Genomic DNA, 23529 nt, shown 5'->3' with positions numbered 1-23529 from the left:
TCCAATCTCTTTCCCAAAGGCTGAGCAAGCAATAATCCAACCATTACTAATTGTAGTATTTAATGTTAATAGTAGATAAACAATATGCACTAAAATTTAATATTTCATATATACTGTAATTTTTAATGATCGAACAGCAAACATTTATTTAAAATCTAACATCTGAGATAAATTACCCAATATGCATGAGGAAAATAAATCCACATTTTACGTTCAATGTGGTTTTGACATGGTTTCCATAAACGTATATGCATGTATTTGTACGCATTCAGATATTTGATTATATAAATATTTTATGAATATTTGAAGCGCAATTTGAAACGCATCTTCCTCAGACAGATGTGTTCAGTAAACAAGCCAAGCCTTTTGGGAAAGTGATGTTGCTGTTTTGAGTTTGATAATCCACACCTGCTCTTTGATGGAGAAAACCTGGAGAGAAAGCACCACATATTACACAAAACCATCAACTCCTGCCCCTTGCGTGAAGTGGTGGAAAGGCTTATGAAGGCGGTGATAAAGATCCCACTCATTAGAGTAGACCATTTCCTTCCAAAAAACACAGCCGTAACATGAAGCTTACCCTCGCAAGCTCCTTGACTTATCTCAGTCTGGGCATGTCCTGTGTGAAGCCCATCCAGCAATCCAACAATGACAGTGTCAGTGAATGATCACTGTTGCCGGTATCTTATTAAAAAGCCTTGACTGAGAGTAAATCAAGTTCTAAACCCTTGTCCCTGCTTCTAGAATAGTAAACAGGAATTTTGGTTCCTGGAATTGCTCTATTCCCATATCTCCCCGAGTTCCCGTTCTGTCCCTACTCACATCCCTCCTCAATATCTGTCCTCGTGTATTATCCCACACTGTTTGGTTGTGGAATAATCCAACGTCAGATATGATTTATTACTTATTTTACATTTACAATTTCACATGGATTGTCAATGTTGGATATTTTCCTTGAATGTACAGGCTCTTATGTCATTTTCTTTGTCGGAAACAGGGAGTTTTCATGTACATTACGAATCGGCATGAGTTCGGAAGGCTCATTTCAACGGCCAACTACAACACATCTCATTATAACAATGACTTGTGGCAAATATTCGAAAACCCACAGGTGAGTAGTTACATGACCATATTTTTTATAAGTGTTTGATACAAAAACAACTGTGTATCAGAATCCAGAAGTTATTTTCATTAAGAGACACGTTTGTCATGGATAATGAAGTGGAGTGCTGAAAGAGTAAACATAATGTGATGACCTCCATCTGGCCTGGTTTTAGTCCATCTGTTGAATGAACCCAGAGGGACTGGGCGCTGTTTGGATAAATACAGAGAAGAAATACTGTAATCCTCTTTCTTCTCCACAGGACTGGAGAGAGAAATACATCCACCCCAACTACACACAGATTTTCACTGAAAATCTCTTGGAGCAGGTAGAAACAATTTACGTTAAAGCAGCAACATTTTGATACCCTACATGGCACGGTTTTGTCTTTGCACTGTGTCCAAGTGAATTAAGAGATGACCGGGTGATATTAAGCACCTGTTTATATTTCTGCAGCCCTGCACAGATGTCTTCTGGTTCCCTGTGCTCTCCGAGAAAGCCTGCAATGAGCTGGTGGAGGAGATGGAAAACTATGGGTCATGGTCTGGTGGAAAACACCAGGTCAGATAAACCCGCCGGCTTCAAAACAGCCTGCACACTTTGCACAGAAATCACACCCATTAAAGACTCAAAGATTAGCACATGAAAAGAAAATTCTGTCATTTACTTGCCCAAAGCTGAATAACTTTCTTTTTTTTGTGAAACAAAAATAGAGTCATTTTCAAGCAATGATCCTTTCCTCCAGTGAGCTGCTAAATTGGTTAGCTGAAGTCTGATTCGTGATCAAATTCTTTGGATTTATAAATAAATCATTCTGTTGGATTTGTGAACTGGATCAAGCGGTTCATAAAAAAACTGATTCCATAATTCGATTGCAGTCACGTTCATATTCAATATTAAAGTGGCCGCAACTCAGAACGTTTCTAAATATCTCACGCTTATGTTGAGTACTTACTGAATAGTATCGTACCCTTCAAATATCCGTAGAGTCTTTAGTTTTATCACATTTATATAAGACAGATACAGCTGTACGATTATTTCCGAAAACAAGCGGAACTAAAGCACGGAACTAAAGCATGTGCGCATCAGTTGCCAACAAAACACAGACTCGGTTTGATTTATTGCATGTGGTTCATGTCCGGCATCTTTTAGAGCTGGAAATGCTCCATCTATCAGTTTCAAATGATCTCCAAATCCAGCATTATATCCATCGTTTATATAACATCTATCACTGAAATGGCGTGAACAAACAAACACATCTCAACTTCTCTCACTATTGCAAGAGTAACGAGATGTAATTGCTGGCCCACTGCGCAGCCAATCATGATGGTAAGCGGGTCCTCCTATTGCTCGTCGGTTGATGCGTGGGCAGGCTTTTTCTTTCGCCTTGCCATGGGTGTGCTTTCCAGGTGAATTGCCCAATAAGGGACTAAGAAAAGTTGTTATGTAACGGTTTTTCATGTTTGAAAAACAATTTCCGAAACCTGTATGAACCTCAGGGGAGTGTATCGAGCACAGAAATACTATGTGATATAACCAACTCGTTTTTCGACAAGTTGACCATGTCAAGCATGAGAAGACAGTACGTTTAACATTGTAAAGAAGTCCGAATGCAAGAAACGCTTTTGCACTTCCCCTTTAAAGACATGAAGGTATTTAAAAAAAATCAGGGGAAATTCTTTAAATTACTGTCGGATAACATTTACTGTTTATCATTGACTGTATGTCAAAAGTCTTCTGTTTTCTATCCTCAGGACAAGCGAATCACTGGAGGCTACGAGACTGTCCCGACGGATGACATACATATGAAACAGATCGATTTTGATAACGAGTGGCTTCACTTTATCAGAGAATTCATCTCTCCTGTGACTCTCAAGGTCTTCTCCGGCTATTACACCAAGGTGAGTCGGTCTGTCTGGGCTTGGACCAAATCATCTGTTAAATCTGTACGTCTTAGCTTGTGTTGAAGAATGTCTGTCCTACATATCTTCTCTTCTCTCTATCTCTGTTGTCCTCTGAGGCACTTTGTCCTCTACTGTTTGCTTGAGTTTGATGGACACTGTTTGGAAGAACCTTCATAAGCCTCTCAAGAAAATGTGAAGGACCTACCACAAAGCTAAATATTAAGACATTTCGCATAACAAATATTTTAATTATTTTTTTACCCTGTAAAGTCTGTACTGTAATGAGTAGGCCTTATTTTCAGTTTTGGCTGCGTTTGTCAGATTTTATGTGGTTTTCATATACTCCCACTATAATACAGTGTTGTTTATTTTATTAACGGAATATACAAAACAATGTACATTATGCAGAACATATTTGACAATATATATTTCATAACACGTACAACAAGAACAAAAAGTCCAATGTCCATTAGTCAAATATGGTATATTCATGAAAAATATTAGAATTGTCAAGTCTTCATTGATTTAGTTTATGAACCTTGTTTTTCCAAACAGCTGTCCTTTGTCTCTTGAAAAAAAATGTGAAATTTATTTTTAATGCTGTCCATTTTATATAATACAATAAACAAACAAACCATCTGTTCCAATCATTTTTTGCTTAAAGTTTTGGCTTATACCAAAAGTCAACTACAAAAATTTCAGATCCAGCTATATGATGGCTTTGGCTGACTTGACTCATGGAATGAGTAAAGTCATCTCTCTCTCTCACTCTCGTATCTTTTGGGATGGAGGGGGTGGGGGAGGTATTTGTCTACGTTTCACTCAATGAGCACTTTAGGTCTCTGGTTGATTTGACTTGTGGAATGTGAACTATAGTTGGCACCAGTTGTTATGAATGACTCAAGAGTCAAATGCAGGAGAAGGTAGGTTTATTTCGACCCAGCACAAAATGCTCGTACAGAGAATAATAATCACATAGACAGTGAATTTGAACGTCAAGGCAGCAATAGTCAATAAAGGCACGAGCGCTCGGCCGGGAGAATCAGGGGACTGCACCGAGAGGTGCGTATACCAGCGGGAAAAAAATAATAATAATTGTCCAGGAGTCAACTCCCAAAAACAAACGAGTCCGCCCAGCGAGCACCATGTAAAAGTCCACCTGCTGCAGGCAGGTCAAAAACACTCAATTCCACCTTGCAAGGGCCGAGGAAAAATCCACTTGATGACGACGGTTCAACTGGTGTGATTCCTTCCAGAGAGACTCGAGCCGATCTGCTATAGCCACTTCGAGCTGAAGACGATGAACATAACCCTTGTACTCCCGTTTGTTTGACAGTCAAAGTCCGTAACCTCAATCCCAACAACCCACTGTCGGCTGAGAATCAAGGGGTAGAATGTCAGGACGGCAATCACACGTGCAGCAAACCAGAGGATTCCCCAGGCAACTGGAGGTAGCAGCGACATCCCTCGAGCAGAGGTAATGGCAGTCGGAGATTCTTGAGTAAGCAGAGAGCAAGGCAAGGGTAGATTCCGGTAGAAGACTAACAGTTCTGGAGCCTGGACAAGACAAGGTGATATCAAACAGGGTTTGCAATCGCAAGACTGGCCTGGCGTGGCCTGCCGTGGCGTGGCCTGGCGTGGCCTGGCGTGGCATGGACAACCTTCGGGTAATTAAACCAAACAGACTCACATTGGACAAGAGGAGACATAGGGAATATAAGGGAAAGTGAGCTGGAAGAAAACAAGGAACAGCTGGAGAAAGAGCCGGAAAATCGGAAAATCAAGGTGAAGAGTATAAACTAATAATGGAGTAAACAAGGAAACGAGGGGAGTGGGTGAAACGTGGGAGTGGGTTCAGACACTGAACAAGTGACAAACTAGGAATAACAAAACCCACGTGCCCGACAACCCTAACAAGACAACAAGACGCTAGACCAGAGACCTGACACCAGTTGGATTCAAGAGAGGCAGTTAAAACTCAACTTTATAGAACATACAACAGTATTTACCACATAAATGAGGCAATCGAAACACAAGTCTATTACTGTAAATCTGTTCAGGTTTAGAGGTACTTTTGGGGTTTTCATTTTGCCTGTTTAAATTTTTTCAGGGCTATTCTATTATGAACTTTGTGGTGAAGTATACACCAGACAGACAGGCCTATCTGAGACCACATCACGATTCCTCAACATTTACCATCAATGTTGCTCTGAACAACAAAGGCATAGACTTTCAGGTGAGCTTGCGTTACATATCTAAAACAAAATTTGTTTTTTGAGCAATTTAACCACCAACATAACACATTCAACAAAAAAAGTAATCATGTTCCCTTCTGTTTTAGGGTGGAGGATGTCGATTTCACAGATATAACTGCTCCATAGAGTCTCCTAGAAAAGGCTGGAGCTTTATGCATCCAGGTCGACTCACTCATCTCCATGAAGGACTGCCTACCACCGGAGGCACACGCTACATTGCGGTGTCCTTCATAGATCCATAGGCATGCACACACCCTGCTGAAAACTAGCCTAAAGTGGTCTCCCAGTTTGGCCAACCTGTTAAAACTAGTCTGTTTTGCTGGATTTAGAGGGGGTCCGGGTCAGGTTTGAAGATCATCTGGCCGAAAGGCAAAACAAGGTTAAGACAGACATCCACTTCCGGCTGGTTTCATCTTTTTTTGCCTTTTTTAAATTGAAATTTGTGTATTGTCAACTGCTTGGTTGTGTTTGTTTTTGCTGGATCATTCCTGGTATGTCTGTCTTGTGGCTGTTTGTATTCGCTGTCTTCAAAAATATTTACTACTGTCTCGAGAGGAGGAAAAATGCTGTTAGAAAGAAGTTTATTAAAGGTCGCTGCACACATAGACACACAGGCAGAAATACAAACTTTGCTGAGAGATTTGACTGTAACTCTACTGTAACGTGGCCAGACATCAGGTCTGTAACTTTGGTTTGGGGTGTTTAGTGTTAGGACTCAATCGTTGTTGCTGCCTTTAAGTCCTCTTGGGAAGGTCTCTTATAATTTAAGAAATGATTATGACAATGTGCTTTCAAGTTATTTTGGGTGGAAATCAAATAGTCGCTATGGACTATTTCACATTTCTTTCTCACTTGTTCACAAACAGACGAAAAGGATTAATATTAGTGCATTTATGTGTTTTTGTAATGTCCTAAATACAATAATTCTGACATGACTTTAAAAGCAGCATTATTTTACTGTTAGCCACCCCTCAAGCTGAAAAAGTAAAAAAAAGAGTTAATTTTAAGTTGGAAAGAATGAGTTTACTGTCAATGTACTGTAAATCTGGCTCTTTTTATTTTGCTGAATTGTTAGTTCTGATGCAATAACACACGCTTTCAACAGTTCTTCTGTTTACAGAAATAATATACAGTTATTGCTAAAGTTACATGTCTTTACAGCAACTGAATTGTGGATATATTGTCAAACAAGTACGACCAGCTTCAACAAAGATATGTACGACAAAGAAATATAATTTTGTATCTTTGCACAACAAGAAACAACAGGGGTGAAAACAAATCCTGGTGGAAGTTTTTGAGACAAATGTTTGTTGGTGTTTTACTGTAAAATACAAGGTAACACGTATTTGAAACTGATAATGTCTCAGAGATGTTAATTTTTTTACTTTCTCTGAAAGTTGTTCTTTATAAATGTCTCACCCAGGTCAATTAACTTATTTTGAAATTTCTGAAATAATAAAACAATTTTTTGAAGGATTCTTTTATCTTCAGTTGACAATAACGGCTTTGTGGAGAAAATGTTAAATGACAAAATGCTGAACTATGTGTGACAAAATAAGTTACAATTCATTAAATGTTCTTCGGAACAAAGTATGGCCGTTCTACAGTGAAATTTCACATAAACATTGAAAAACACATTTAGTTAACCAGTCATGCAAAGCACATTATTTCACACATTTTAATGTATTTTCACTACATTCTAAAAATGTGGGATATTTTTAATCCAATGTTGGGTCAAAAAGTGACAAACTCGACCGTTGGGTTAAATAAACCCCCCCGAAATAGTACTTTGACTAACAATGGGTTAAAACAACCTATTTAGAGTCCAGATGATAGATTAAATGGTAATCTATGTTATGGTTAACCTGCATGTTATACTCCACCTTATACGGAATAAAAACACTACTTCATACACCATTCATTTTAAATGACTCAAAATGTCATGACAAACCTTAAAAATGTAATGCTATTGTGTTACAATGTTTGTGAGAGCACCACTTTGGCTGTGACCTGTAATATACTAGTCTGATAATAGTTTAGCTCAGATGAGAAATGATTGATAGTTGATACTGGTCAAAGGACAGCTCTTACATTAATATTAGTAACATTCTTGAAAATCCTGACGCAATCGCTGTTATAGGGTCGGTCAGTGACACTTACTTGAACTTGAGTGTTGAGAAAGATGGATGATCAGTTAGAATGTACAATTATGAGGACCGTGTGGGAGTATTTCCTCCATACATGCAGCTGGATCATTTTAACTGGAATTATACTTTGCTTGTTTTTCATTAAACCCATACAGATGGGTCAGTATGCTTATCCTTTAACAACCCACTAAAATATGTCAGACATGTTAGCACCCTGACAAAATGTACAGTATCATTCACTATTATTGGCACCCTTGGTAAATATGAGCAAAGATGGCTGTAAAAATAAATCTGCATTGTTTTCATTAGGTCATTGTGGGTTAAAAGTTAAAGGTTTAACTACATCTTTTTCAGACGTCATCTGAACATCTGATATTGATGTCCAGGGGATCACATACAAACTTATAAAAATCAGACGAATTTCAGACGAATAAGGAAATTGAGTTCAATGATCTACATGAAGCAAGACTGTTTATTTACCCTGATAGCAAGCAGGGGATGTATTTTCAACGTCGGCAAAGACTTAGAAAAGACGTCTTCAGGTGGACAGGAATCAGATGACTTAAACTGTACTGTCTTCACCTCAGCTGGTGTCTGCCACATCGTGTAACTGCTAATTTGCGTGATTTTAAACTCCACCCATCTTTTTCAAGCCCCCAAATAGAGTACGCCAGCTCTCATTGAAAACCGCTGTCAATGTGAACATGCCTGGAGTGTAAACACAGTGTGGCGAACAAAAGAAAGGTCGAAAGTTGTCACGCCGATGGATAGCGGTGAAACCGAGACGTGAGAGCTTTTTCCTTCCTTTCGTCTTCTGGTTGGGGTTTTCTGGGAAGAGCTCCTTGACTTGTTCAATGTTTCCGTCTGGCAACGAGAGAGCGGCATGTAGGTCAGAGACAGCTGCCCTGCAGCAGCCTACAGAAAGACCCCTTTGTGTCCGCTTTCTCCCCTCTGCTCACGGCTCTGAAAGATGACATTGATGCAGAGCAGCGGCACAGGAAACCGGCGAGGCTATTAAACCAACAGGTTTGCTGAGCATGGCTTATCAAACAGAGCTGAGAGGGAATTCTGTAGTCGAGAAGATCCCAATGTGTGAGGTCAAAACACACAGTAAGCGAGAAGTCAGATCAGGCCACGTAGCAAAAAGTTGTCTGTGTCGCAGATTGTTATTACATTTATACAGCCATCATGTCTATTTAAGGTCAAATGAACTCATGGTTTGTAAAGGGAATAGTTAAGAGTCCCTGCTGAATGTGTAAGCGAATATGACGTGTCAGGTAGTGATTACATAGTGCCGTCCTGACCACATCGGGCAACCCGTCTGTTTATGTCCTTTCTATTTCTTTAATTAAACTCACACACATTCATTGTGGGGGCATGGTGGACCGACTGGTCCCACCCTGTTTACTGCGGCATAAGGGTGGAGTCACTTGTTTAGCAGCAGGCAGAATTAAAGCTGGATCCCGTAAAGCAGTGGCAGGGTTATCCGGCACAGCATTGCCAAACAGCCCTGTTTGCCCACTGGCTGAAGTCTAGGTATTGAAATTATTTGGTTTTAGAGGACAGTCATACTCTTATTTAGAGGGGAAAATTCTCAACATTCCCTGTGTAAAAGATGCACACACACAGACACACACAAAAAGTGCTGAATGCAAGTCGCATGTCAACTCAATTCAACAGGTTACAGATTAGGCTGTGAAGAACCTCTGGTTGAACTGAATTGGTGGTGGTGGTTAGCAGTACGTAAGTGCGTACATTTTTAGTAGAATGTGTTTCTCATGCATTCCTTTTACTAACCGAATGGATTTTGTGACCCTGGTTGGGTCTATTCAGTCTTAGAAAGTTTAGTCAGAAAGCAGATGAGATCATTCAGGATTTCCCGGTATGGATTGGAATATTTAAAGTACGAAATTGAGTCATGACATCAAGTCTAGATGAAGACCAGTGTAGACGTTTCAAATCTTCTGAGAAATGTTACTCTCTCATCATGGCAATGAGCTCTGAATTCAAGAGTGATCAGAAGGCCTACAGAGCCATTATAATGAGAGAGACATTAACCACAGAGAAATTAGGACAGAGTGCTCAGTGGAATAGATGAATGAGCGAGTCAGGCCCTGTTTTGACAAGTGGAAAAGTACTGATGGAGAAAATAATGAGAGAGAAAGACAGCAGAAGAGAGAAAATGAGAGGTATCGTCCTCTGTAATGACAGTGATGTGTTGGCATGCTAATATTCCCATCGAATGAGTATGGATTTAGTCATTTCAATTTAGTGAAAAATATATGTGGTTGTACTGCTTCAGACTCCTGCAATCAATGTTTTTCTTTAATAAAATGACTCACTGGGCAATTTCATGTCTATAAAAGCAATAAGCACCAAGAAGCAGTGGGTTACAGTGCATCTTATCATTGCTAAGGGTGCCTTAAACCCCATAGCTGTTAAAAAATGCACTGTTATCCACTTCTTCATGAGCATATTGTTTTGATATAACGGTTATTCCATATGCGTATCAAGGTTTCATAAAATAGAGTAAATACAATTATATTTGGGCTATGTGGTGAGCTGTCCCGTTATATTTCGAGGTGTTTTATAACAGCTTAGAACTCCGCTCAGCCAAAATGAATCAAGGACCAGAACTTTTTACACTCCTAATGCAGCATAACTTTGTGCATCAATTTTATAATTTATACTTTATCTACAGTGGGTAGGAAGCCTCTCCTCAGTGCAAGACACATGAAATCCCGCATGGAGTTTTGACACATTCTTATTGACAACATGGAATAGGAATTGTAGTTTATTTTGCCAAATATTCGCATATTTAATCCCACTAGATATTTTTTTTGCAATCGTTTCATATAGAGGTAAAATCACATGATACTTTTGTTGCATCGCAATTTCACTACATCTAGTTTGAGACATTCTTCACTTGAAACCTAAAAACAATTCCAGTGTTATGGATGTGACTTTTTGTCAAAACCTAAAATATAAACTCACTGAATGTATATATTACCACAAAATTTAAGCTGTTTATATTTTCCCAAACCCATGTGGAGTCCAGATATCAGAAGAAAATATCAGTCTGAATAGTGCTGTATATAGTACTGTATACATATCAAAATAACATGCATTGTGGATGTACGAAAAGGAAACCGTTTTTTAGAGGCGACACACTTTGTAGGATTTCTGTGAATTAAAATACACAAAATAGCCTTTTGACGACATGAAATTCTTAATATATTTGCATTTTCATGTGCATATTAATGAAGAAAATTACACATTTGTGTATACATGACAGTGTTTTTGAAACCATCTGCAATTACATGGATATGGCAAAACTGATAAAAACAGTGTAATATGCATGCCAGGTCAATGAATGGCGATGTTGCGCTATAAATTAACACTAATTGCCTGCACATATACGCATAATTTGTTTTAAGGTAAAATCGCTTTCAAAACACTTTGTCTGTACGTATGTTTATAGTTTGTGTATATAAAAACTATGTCTCCGCTGTAGTCGTGAAGAAAATCAGCATTTTGCTGGAGAAATGAAGTATGTCACGCAGCACATGCACCCTGGAGGCGGCCATTATTGTTTGGGGAATACTTGCGCATGCCGTCAGACCAAACATGTGATACACATGTATTTGGCGTCATCGTTTTCAGAAAACACCACCTTCAGAGTTTGCACAGAAACAATAATGCCGTTGTTAAAAAAAAAAGGCAATTTGAGACCCGTTTTCAGAACATTGCTTTTTCAGTCCTAAAAATGCTGTTGTCGTGTAAATGAACATCCAAAATGCATAAAAAGTTTTCTGTTTTTAATTGAAAACGTTCTTGTGTGGGAATTCATACCTATTTTACAAAAGGCTTCATTCGTGTGAATTCCTATTTCCTACGATCTCATTGGTATATTTTATTATGATTTGACCTTCCCCCGTGATGTAAGGTTTAGGGGCGGGGTTGGGGGAGCGATTTATCAGTGTTTTGCCACCTCGTGAAACTTGCGTTTTCAGCTAAATTAGCCTTTGCGGCTGTCATTTCAGGGTTTGGGGTGAAGTAAGGTGTTGGTTAGCCACATCGTAAAAAATGTACGACTTCTTTTGATATCAGGTTATACATGTAAATACACATGCCGTCTGTGTATTGAAAGTTTTGCTGAGTGGCATTAAAAAAAGGGTCGTGATCACTCACATGAAAAAATGGAGATATACGTGCCATTTACACAAATTACTAGATTCCAAATTTTGTGTCCATGCCACGAACTGCCGTGAGACTGGGTTGAATGTTTTGCTTATGTGGCATTATCAGACGCAAGGTGTGACATCACGCTGACTTCCAGATGGTTTAAAGGACATTCACTTCTGTATAACACAGCCAACACCCTATATAAGTCCTGTCTTTTTTTATTTATTGCTGTGTAAATAAAGGTTGCTGCCAGTGGGCCCCTGTAGCGTCTTTACCGGAGGCAGACGGCCTGGACACGATACTACGGTGTGTAAAATGTGTTAAAAATGTCTACTGCCAGCATGGTTAAGACCGATCATTTCATGCTGACGCCCATTTTCATGACTATGTTTTCAGGTGAGTGCTCCTAAACAGTAATTACGGTAGATTGTACGCTTCTGAGTGCATCAACTTGTTTACTTTGCAGCCATGCGATAGTTTACTGGATGGTTTTAAATGCAGGGCAAAGCCCATTAGACCAAATTACACAGCAACACGCTGGAAAAACAATCTCCGACATTCCCAGATGTTTATCCATCGACTTATGGAAAGACACAAAAGGAGATTTTCACCCGGACACTTTCACAAGAAAGTGAAAGCAGCACTCTCTCAAATTCTGTCTTTCTTTTTTGGGTATCTGGCCTTTCCAGAGAGGATTTATAGAGTCTTGCAAAACAGGGGTCACTGGCAGGAGTTTCTGTTTAGGAATGGGTTTATGATGTTGACTCTGAGGTGTTGTGCGTCTGTGTGATCATTTGAATGGTGTGTGTAATCACAACAGGTCCGATCTGTCTGCATGCTTTGCCAACCACAGCCAGACATCGAGCACACTGAATCAGCCAAGTTTGTGTGTCAAACAGTCTGTCTTGACACACAAGCACACACAAACAGTTCATGTGGTTTTACAGGGTGAATGGAACCAATGAAATATGTCTCTCACAATAGAGTTTCCATTTTGAATGTCCACTGAGAAAGAGGAGGGGATGGATGCTAAGGTTTTTTTTCAAGCATGAGCAGTGAACCACAACGCTCCTGCATCACATCTCTGTCAATACGACCATGAAGTGAACCTCGCCGCTATTTCTGCCTGATCTGGTCTACGTCCATCAACCGAACCGATGTCTGCAAGCCGCTACAAAAGACCAGACCAAACAAAAATCTACTCCCCGGTATTCAACAAACAGAGCAAAAGGAAAGAAGATTTGTGTTATTTGAAACTATTTTGAATAGACTTGATGGACGTCAAGTCTCGGGGATATCAAAGGCAGTAAGCGGCTTTCCTTATGCCTGTCCTTGATAAATCATAATAGATTGGAAAAATCTGCATGGGTTGAGTGCGTCGCTGTCATGTTTGTTTGCCTTGCTGTCATCTTGCGTTTGTGTTGATCTGCCATCTGTCACAACCGTCTACTCTGTGTTTTATTGCTGATTATAGCTGCCCACCTGGGAGCTGTGTCTCTGGAGACGTAGAAGGTGAATGTACCTCACGCATAAACACACGTGTACTTATTCACAAACATTACTTCCTGCAACTGAATTTCAGCACATCCTTTCGAAATATCACATTCCTCTGAGAAACTCCTTTGAGGTCTATGATAGATGTTTCGCTGAAATATAAATCGGATTGTCCGATTGATTTCGAGCTTACAGAAAATGACACATTAAACATTCAGAAGTGAATTATGAAGTATGAGTAACATTTGGATTCGGTTGAAAGCACACATCAACAAATGGATAGATCCAGCCAAAAATACTCATGCACGTGCAATTACATTAAACCACAAGGCATATTAGATTTTACTGTACATGAATATAAACAGAATCCGGATTAAATTTAGGATGCTAATCAAGGCTCGCCGTGATTACAAAGGAAGTTGGTTGTATTCTCTCACAATGCATCAACAGATCCAACACAGAAAAGCTGGAGTTTGTTGCTGTGGTTTAAATCAAAGTTAGCAATCCATGACAGCGAATGCTCCATTCAATTATGACCAACCATGCGTTTACGGCCTAGACGTACAACAGCACTGTGCGTGCCCTGAAGGATGGAAAAGGTAATTGCATGCTTCGTTTGGCACCGTGCTTGCTGCATTTACACTCTGAACTTCTGTAAGTTTCAAATCGCAGGCGGAAGTCGGCCCTGCCCTTGCTGCCTGGGAAAGAAGAGTTTATCTGAGGTTGTCTGTGTGAACCCATCGCCCTTCTCTTCCCCAGGCCCATAATAAAAAACGGAACTCATATACTAAAAAATATAATAATGCAAAATATAAAATATTTTCGTTTTCATATAATGGGACCTAGCGTTAATATTATTAGTATTAATTTCTAATTGTATTATACTGTAAAAAACTATTTTTTTGTGTACATTTGAAAAAAGTACATGTTACCTAAAAATCTCTGTGCAAAAACTTGACACAAAAAATAAGATACAATATCATTTTAAAAACTGTGTAAAAAACTTTACAAAGAAATGTAAGTAAAATTTCTTTGTGAAAACACTTACGCAAATGAACACAAAAAAATAAGTCAATCCTACACTTTATACAAACAACCTTTCTGTCGTACAAAAGGATCTTTGTGGCGAAATAAGTTTCTTCAGATTCTAAAATGTACGGAAGAGGTGGTTCTGTAAAGAACCTTTGACTAATTGGTTCTTTGTGGAACCAAAAATGGTTCTTCTCTTGCATCGCTGTGCACCTTTATTTTTAAGACTTAATAGTTGTTTGTTACAGTGTGTATCGTATGGTATTATTATGGGTTTAGTCCGATTCACTTCTAAAACCACAAAAGCCTGGAGATCAAATAAGCCCAGCGACACCAACGTTCCAACAGATACTAACCAGACATTGGAACCTAGATGACATTTTCCCTCCATCTCCTATTCAAGACTTGCTTGCGTGTCCCTAGAAACTGTTGCCACTGTGGATCCTGGAAGCACAAGTAATGTTCTGTCTTGTGGCAAGTCTAATTTACTTTTGGACTCTGTGCTATTCTCCCTCACTCTCTCTTTGTACAAATGTATGATCCTTCACAAACCATATTCCGTTATGCCCAATTTAACAACAAAGGGTTTTACCACAATAAGCTTACCATCCTTTATTCGCTTTTTCAACCCGTCCAACTTTTTGTCAGTCCTTGTGGAAGCATCTTATTTTAGCGCCATCATGAGAACAGATGCACCGGGCTCATCTTCTGCTCTTTTTGGATTAGGGGGGAAGAACTGATGGGATCTTCCAAAAAAGCAGACACATACGGGAGGAAGCCAGACCTAAAAAAACATAAGGCTGGTACTTCAGAACACACACAGTGGATAAAGTAAGCTGTTTGGCTTCCCTGAAGTCCATTCTCTCTCTTTTTCCTGAAACCAATATAAACCCAATAACTTCAAACTTCACAGGGACATTCAAAGCCACAGGGTTTGCTATTCTTCAGCCGAAGTTTAAAACAGCTCATTCCCCTTAGTTTGTTTCTCTCCAGTTTTCTGGTTGCTCTTGCCAAACATCATGATATTGGGACTAATGGCTGTTCCCGACACATGTTTTTCTGAAGGGACGTGTAAGCAGTGGGGCATTCTTGACAGCTCTGCCATTTCTACTGCTCTATCATACCAGCCTTTCTCACATTCCATGAGGTCATTACTTTGTGCAACTGGAATTTCCTCCACTATACGCAGCACTAACCACACTAAGTCAGGCCTAATGGATCAAAACGTTCTCTTTCCCTCAGCGCTGGAATTATTACTTAAAAGCATTTCTCTCCATCTTTACCGCATCGGACGGTCGATTCTTGGAAATTGCAGAACATTTTATAACCAATGCTGCTTTGTAGGGTGTCATAGTATGGTAATAGACCATGTCTTCCAGATAGCTGACATTTAACATTTAGCATTTTGCACAGGTTCATGTTAAAGAAGCACGTTTCCTTTTGTTCGACTGCAAAACAGACAAAGAAAAATTTGACCATATAAGGGCAAACATCTCAAAAGAAGGTATTTTGAAGAACGTTGGTAACCAAACAACATAGACCCCCTTAGACTTTCACTACTATGGAATGAGCAAGGTTTACAAATGGCACAACAAGTTGTTTTCGCTGTCATGGTTGCTTGACAACCGCATCATATTTCTCACAGCTGCACACTGTAAAACCTCATGGGTTTTGAAAATGAAAAGGCCCTGCTTATTACAAGTGTCTGTAAAATGAGCATTTTATATACAAGCTTTGGGTTTCTGAGGGTAAACTGCGAATTGGCTGGTAGAGTTTACGCACATTTCTCCGGCCAAAACTACACGGCTCAGTTGGGTTTCTCCGAATGCGTGAAATTAAACTGGGTGTGAGAACGGCTCCAGATATCACACCGTCGGTCTGCCAGCGGGCCTGAATCCACGTCAGTCTGTGGAGGTTCCAGTGTGTCTATTTAAAGAACAGAGCCATTCAAAATGATTGAATAGAGACACTACGAAATTTATGTAGTTCGTAGACGGGTGTAGTTTCCCACAACAGCACTGACCATGTGGAACTGATTCTGTGGAACAGAAGAAATGGCTGTGAAATCCATTAACATGAATAAGCATATATCAGGCCTAAGATCTCAGGACTAGCGTAGCATTTTTGTGTCATTTTTGAACATTTATAGGCCATTAGATAAGAAAGTGAATAAGTTTGGTCAGGATGAAATGAGACCTGGCCTTGCGTATTACTGTACATCAGCTTTTTACTAATGTGATGACAACCCCATCTGGTTAGGTTTCTTTAACAAAATTTCCAATAACATCTGCAAAAATAATTGAAATTAGACTTTCCTAGATTAGATGTTACAATAACTCACAAGATAGCTAAAGTAAAATTTGGACTTGTGTGATTTTAAAGGGATAGTTCAGCTAAAAACTCCAATTTGCCGTTTATTTATTCACCTTCAGGCCATCCGAGATGTAGGTGACATTTTTTTCTTCAAGAGAACCATGAAGAAGATTGTTTGGTAAATCCGCAGCCCTCTCTGCTTCATATAATGGGAGTCTATGGGGTCCACCTGTCTAAGACTTTCTAAAGCACATAATTCCAAAAAGCGGCTCCTGGCAACATTTTAACATTTTGTGAAGTGACTCACTCGATATTTTCATAAATTTGAATGTCATTTTTAAGTATATAAGCCATACTGTACAGCCTCAAGACTCCCTTTCTGCAGGTGGCGCTAAATTTACCAGACACTGGTGTACCATCCACCACCAAATACTACAAGAAGAAGATTGCGATCATGCGCAGAGGTGGCACAATATGGTGAATATTATTAAAAACAACGTTTAATTGGGTGTGTGATCATAGAAGATATTTAAAGGTAATTTTTGTATCTTTTTTAACATCCTACACTGTAAAACAAATAGTGCTAAAAGTGCACTGTACAACTTTATTGTAGTTTTCGCAGCAGGTTTGTCAGTAACTTACTGTAGATTTAATTACTACTTAATATACTTTCCAATTATTACTGTTTTCAATTACTTTAATCAAAATTGTAACAATTAAACTGGCATTAGCACAGCAACACTGCAAAAAATGACATTCTGCCTTAGCATTTTTCTGTTGTTTTCTGTAAGAATATTTGAAACTTCTTTGATTACAATACATTTACATAACAAGAAAAGTAACATTTATTCTTGTATTTATTACAAGATATTTATTCTTGTTTTATGAAAGAAAAATTTGTAAAGTTTATGCTAAAAACTAAATTGCACATTAAATCTACAGTAAATTACTGGCAAACCTGCTGCGAAATTACAGCAAAGTTTAACAGTGCGGTTCTTGCCAACGTAACCATAGGCGAACCACTTTTAGGGCTACATAGCACCATATTTTGTGCTCCAGTGATTCTTCAGCGGTTCTTCGGGATGACTGAGGTTCTACTGTAGAACCACTGAAGAACCATACAGGGGCTTTCTGTCCGAGATATGGTGCAATATATAGCACATAAAGGGGTTCAAGCCAGTAATATAGTCATTTATGGTAATGATCATACTAGTTACATCCTACCTGCAAGAGGGATTCGCATGTCCTTGAGAGAGTGATGTTACAAGAGCCCGAGTCTAAAGATGTTGGTAATTTCAATTGGAAAATATATCAGGGCCCCTGTTCCCTTGTACTAATATATATTTACTGTAAAGCACGTTTACAACAATTCAAAACAAGCACAACTGCTAGAATCAAGTTGAGTGAATATATACTGAAGTGTGAAGTCCTAAATACATAACATTGATCTAATAATGCATGGCTCTTATCCATCAAAAAAATGCTTTTTTCTGCATAATGCACAAATACTGCTAGATTGTCTGCAAAACTCTCCGTGTCCCTTTTGAGCTCAACAGCTTTCACCAGTTGTCATTTTCAATACAGGGTATCACCTAACCTGTCCACAGTCTTATGTCAGTGCTACTGATTTTGTGTTGTGAGCAGTTTTCATTTTTTTATTCATGCACACATTCAATATCCTCATCCACATTCTGCCCCCTTGAGGATAAGTGACATAACACATGATTTAAACATTAGAGAGAACTGTACAGTGCATCACTTTAAAACCAAACATGTAAGAATGAATAAATAAACAGACCAGGCAAGAACACATCACCAACTATCCTCAGCACCAAAGCAAGAAAACATATATAATAACTGACAATGTGTCGCAGTGATGGGAACCATACAAAGGGTTTAACAGCAGCACCTCACCAAAAGGCATTTTTCACTCAGGATAATGTGAGGAAATTGGGACACACAACTGATGAGATGTCTCTCTGATAATGGTAAGTATGCTATGCATTTCTATAATCATGTATGCCCAGACACAAAGGATGCCTAAACCTTCGTTCCTCTACTAATATTCTTGCCAAACAAATATACCAAAACAAATTTAGTGTAATGTAAAGTAGAATGCAAGTATAATGCATTGATCATGTACAGAAATTGTTTTAGAAAAGTTTTGTTCAACTTGTTGACACCGCTTTACACCACAAGGAGGAAGCAAAGAGCTTTAAATGAATATTTTGAAATCTTTGCACAACACTGTGATGTTTTATTTTAAGCAACACTTAAAATAATAGTTTACAAAAAATCTCACATAATTTACTCACTCTCATATCATCCGAGGTGTTTTTGACGTATTTAGCTTTTTTATGTTACTACAAAGAATTTATTATTATAATATGAAAGATATGCAGTTCTGTCTGTCATTGTAATGTCATTGAACGATGAGAGAATTTAAAATGGTCTATTAACTGTTCCTTTAAAGCTCTATTTGTGTTTGCTTTTCAGTGCCATACACTGTAAAAACTAAACCGTTTTCATAATTTAATATTTTACACACAAATGTCACAAAAGACTTTCTCTAGCTTTGTTTAGCCTATAGGAGAAAGAGCTTCCAAGATACATCGACGAACATCATGACCTCATTTCAACATCCGTTAATAAGTTGTTTTAAAGTTCAGTTGTAAACATGCATCTGTAACTCGCTTTTACAGAACAGCACAAAGGTGTCAATATTTATACCCTGAAGTCATAACCTCAGATATGAAAACTTGACAGACCGCATTGGTTTATGAGACATGAAAGAACTAACGGTGCTCAGCATGAGGTGAGAAAGGGCCAGATAAGTTAAGGATGGTATAGATATGATGAATGTAGTGCATGTATTGAATGAACTGATTTCTAATTATTCTGACTAAAATCTACTTTTTTTCCTCTAAAGAAAAAAAGTACCTGGTTTGAAATTACACCCAAACACGCATTGAAGATTGAATTAACTGCAAACTGAATAAAAAGATAAACACCATTAAACATCGGCAGGCCACGGACAACAACAACGACACATTGGATTAATAGGGCATGTGTGCATCCTTCAGTGTGAAAAACAGGCTTTGTTTTTGAAAAGAGACGCAAGATTAATGACAGCGGCTGACTTCTTCCACAAGGCCTGTCCCCGTCTAATGAAAAGTGAAGGATTTTTTCAAGGTGGACTCTTCGGAGGCGCTGTGTCCAGGGCCGGAGGTGTCCGGGCAGACAGCCGATAAAGTGGAAGAAGATGAGGAAATCATCAGAGAACTCACTAATCTCTCCATATTACAGCCTAGAGAGACGGCGCACAGGATCGGTCGCTCCTGGTCCTGCTTTTTTGTGTCAGATAAATGTGACAGCTCTGGGCTTTCACAATAATAGCCTCTCTAAGGATGGACCTTAAAATCTGTGCCACTTCCCAAAGCCGTCAACAAAAGTGTCCCCAAAAGAGTTGGGAATTGGTGAGTGTTATAGGATTAGAAAATACGGTCATATGGTAAACTAGAGAAGAAAGGGTATTTTTGTCTTTCAAATAATTAGTCTCAAATGCTGAAGAGTTAAAATGTTGTATAGGATTTTGTACTTGTAATAGACAGTATAACATTTTTGATCAAAGAATATGCAAGTACATAGTCACCATCAATGTTCCCTATATCTTTTTTATTATTGGGCAACTTGACATCTCTTTAAACACAACGTTATATTTTAATATTCAAATACTTACACAATAACACCACATTTATACGAATTAGCTACCTAGTATGAAAGATGGATAAGTGAGGGAAAAGACAGACCTGAATCAATCTTTCCTTCACATTTTTTTTTAAACCAACACCACCCACATAGTGACGCTTCATGCAAATGGTCTTGGAATCATTATCTGCGCAGTAAAAAATTATAGATGAAATTGTCTGTGAATTACCTTTGGACGGATATTATTTTGTATATCAGCGAATATCACATAACACTAACTGTGGTCATTCACTTTCTCTTCTTATATTGGTTAAAAAAGGCTTCAAAATGGCCCAGATTTCCTATGTTACAACAAATAAATACTGGAAAGTGTTTCTACATCCCCGGTAACATCTCAGGAGCTTTGACATTCAATGCTCAAGTGTTCAAATTAAAAAGAGCAAAGTTATAAAACGGACTGTCGATTCAACAACTCACATGTTAGCTATGTGTTCCTTGGAGTCACAAACAGAACTGTGGCGAGCAACAGACAATGAGTCAGGAAGAGCTAAAGAAAACAAGGGATGTATATGTGGGAGGGATTCCATACCTGAAATACTGACTTTCCACTTCTCTGGCCTGTTCTCTCATAAACGCTGTTGTCATCCGGAGACGCAGGGGCAATTAATCTTTGAGAGGCAAAAAAACGAAACGCACCAACACAAAAGCTATCAAGATGACAAGACGAGACAGTTCAATATAGCAGATATTCATTGCTATCAAGTACACAAATAGCAGTGATAAACTTGTTCAGGCTGAACAGGAACAGATTGCCACTGTGGGACTTTGTTGATATGTCCGTAATTGAGATTTTCAATTTCGCGAGATGAGCTGTAACACACATCTGTTTGTTATCAGAGAAGAGAACTTGTACCCAGAGAGAGTGAAGAATAATACATGAGGTGTTCGATCCAGACAGATATGTAACACTCTAGAGACGGTGACATCATGCTTTGTGTCATGGTTACTCTGAAAGATGGCTACTTGAAAAAAGTCTTACATTAAACATATAGTTTAGCTACTTAGTGTAAAACTCTGACCGGAAAGAAATGTAGATAGGTTTAGCAATTAAACATTAAGCAATCACCAAGACTGTTTTATTACACTCACATTTTTAAATACAGTAAGTTGTTATTGCCTACGTGTTGTTGGGCTATAAATCAAAATGAAACAGGCTGTTGAGAATGATTTAGTACTAACCAGACCGATCAACAAACACAGACTGGAAGTTAACTTTAGGCCATGCCCAATGAAACCATCAATAATCTATAATCTTTGCAAGTGTGTGTGGTTTTATGAAAACATCACTTTGTCCTTTCAATGTTTCATTCAACTTTGCTTAAAAGACTTTAGATTTATGTTCATATAGAATGTGTATATGCATTAATAACTAAATCAACTGTACACCATGTACGATTTTAACATGTAGATAAATACTGTATCATTTTTTTAAAAGTGTGTATTTTAAAGGGGTCATATGACACGGCTAAATCAAATATTATCGTTTGTTTAAGATGTAATGTAATGTGTATACACTATTTATGGCTATAAACGCTGTATTTTCCACATTCCGTGCATGTTTGTATCTTCTCTTTGACCCGCCTCACTGAAATGCGCAGATTTCTTACAAAGCTCATCCCTCTGAAAAGCGAGGTGTGCCACGATTGGCCAGTTAACCAGTGCGTAGTGATTGGTCGAATACTGCAAGCGTGTGACAGAAATGAAACGCCTCTTACTATATTTGGAACATCAGGTTCCAAAACAATTGTACTGACAGGTGAATAAATGTCATCAATTTGAGCCCGAATTTGATCTGGAAAATGATGATCAAACCGATACATCAATTTAACCACCGCGATTTAAAGGATTGGTAATTTTTTAAAAATAAATATTATGTTAAATAGTTAAAAACTATAGCTAACTGTTTTACCTTTTATATACGACTTTATAAAGATTTGCCGCTAGTGATCATCCAGTGTTACGCCACGTCTCGTGGCGACTCAACAAAGACAATAAACCCTGTTATAAACACGACATTTGTTGCCTCTTGTTGTAACAATACTGATTATTAGATTAGGATTATGTTGTCTTTTTTCAAATTGTGCGCGTGTCTGCATTTGCAGATCACACAAAAAAAAAAACATGCGCCTCAAACACATGACAAACTCAACTCGCGTTATTCTGTAACACAGTCTTTTACAATGACAATATACTTACAGGCTGCAAATCTAAAGCGCCAGACTGTCCTTGCGAAGGTGTAATGGTCGGAATTGCCCCACTTTTTAACAAAAGCTTTCGTGCACAGCCGGCCTTGATCTCTCCCAGGTTCATGAAGCAATCATATGCGCTGCACACACTTGAATATTCGGATTGTACTGTTCTGGAACAGTATTGTAAATGAAATGTAGCCATTCATTTTTAGTTGTCTCATCTTTTGTCAGGGCAAACAAAGAGGCTTTCTCTTCGCAACGAAACACTGTCTCCACGACATGGCTGCTTCAGCGACGATACAATGAGATTTACAACTACCCCCACCTTACTTGCCTAAAGATTTGGGTGGTCTCATAAGTCATACCACGAAATGACATAGATTTGTGAGGGTCTGGTTACACAAGGCGTTTCAGGCAGGTCTGGGTAAACGTTCGGTTTTACATAGAATGCATCTTTTGTTCTGACACTTCATTTTTGCAATTTTATGTGTCAAATACATAAGACTTTGTGCAAGTTGGACATTCATACTGTATTGGGATACTATCCAGGAGCAACACTTCTGTCAAAGGCTCTGATTTGAGGGTTAAGATTATATTTGATTTTTTTGGCTAGTCAATGGTTGCAGCTTCTTATAAAAGTACATATAAAATTAATAAATCAAAACATTGTTTTTATGAACGTTCCAAGTAGCCCGACACAGCAACTCACCCAAAAGTGTAATTTGGGGTATTTTCTGTGGTCTTGAGAGTTATTATAAACTCCACCACAAACAGAATTAGATTTCCGCAAAAACTCATCCTTTAGATTATTTCATATATAACCAAGGAGACACACAGTAGCAGTGAGATCTAATTATTCCACTTTTATTTATTACACCAGTGTTTGTTTGAGCGTTTCAGTTTGTTTTTCCAGTGGCCTGTCTGTTTCACCTTCTCTCATGTTCTCTTCATAAAATCTACAATGCCGGCAGAGCGCGGTGAATAATTCTAATAAGCCTTGAATCCTCTTGTCTCTTTCCACGAGAGGAGGCGCCGTGAGAGAGACAGCAAAATGCATACCAAATCAGAAATCATTATTTTTGCCCTTCAGAAGTGCAAAACAAAGGGCAGCAGGTTATCTGGCGGAAAGTAGATCGAATTTTA

General features: G+C 38.6%; 1 protein-coding gene across 1 annotated transcript in view; it reads left to right on the top strand.

Moving 5' to 3' along the window:
* Positions 1-6737, top strand: part of plod2 (procollagen-lysine, 2-oxoglutarate 5-dioxygenase 2) — a 38953-nt gene extending 32216 nt beyond the window's left edge. Inside the window, exons 15-20 of the mRNA XM_056738252.1 lie at positions 998-1111; positions 1365-1430; positions 1559-1663; positions 2857-3003; positions 5117-5242; positions 5348-6737. Of these exons, the coding sequence (XP_056594230.1) occupies positions 998-1111; positions 1365-1430; positions 1559-1663; positions 2857-3003; positions 5117-5242; positions 5348-5503 (714 nt within the window). The 3' untranslated portion in view covers positions 5504-6737. The remainder of the gene's footprint in view (positions 1-997; positions 1112-1364; positions 1431-1558; positions 1664-2856; positions 3004-5116; positions 5243-5347) is intronic.
* The last annotated feature ends 16792 nt before the right edge of the window (positions 6738-23529 follow it).

The sequence above is a fragment of the Triplophysa dalaica genome, chromosome 23 (genome assembly GCF_015846415.1).
Source record: "Triplophysa dalaica isolate WHDGS20190420 chromosome 23, ASM1584641v1, whole genome shotgun sequence".
Classification (NCBI taxonomy): domain Eukaryota; kingdom Metazoa; phylum Chordata; class Actinopteri; order Cypriniformes; family Nemacheilidae; genus Triplophysa; species Triplophysa dalaica.
Note: the sequence above shows the minus strand (reverse complement) of the source record. Positions and strands in the feature narration are given on the sequence as shown.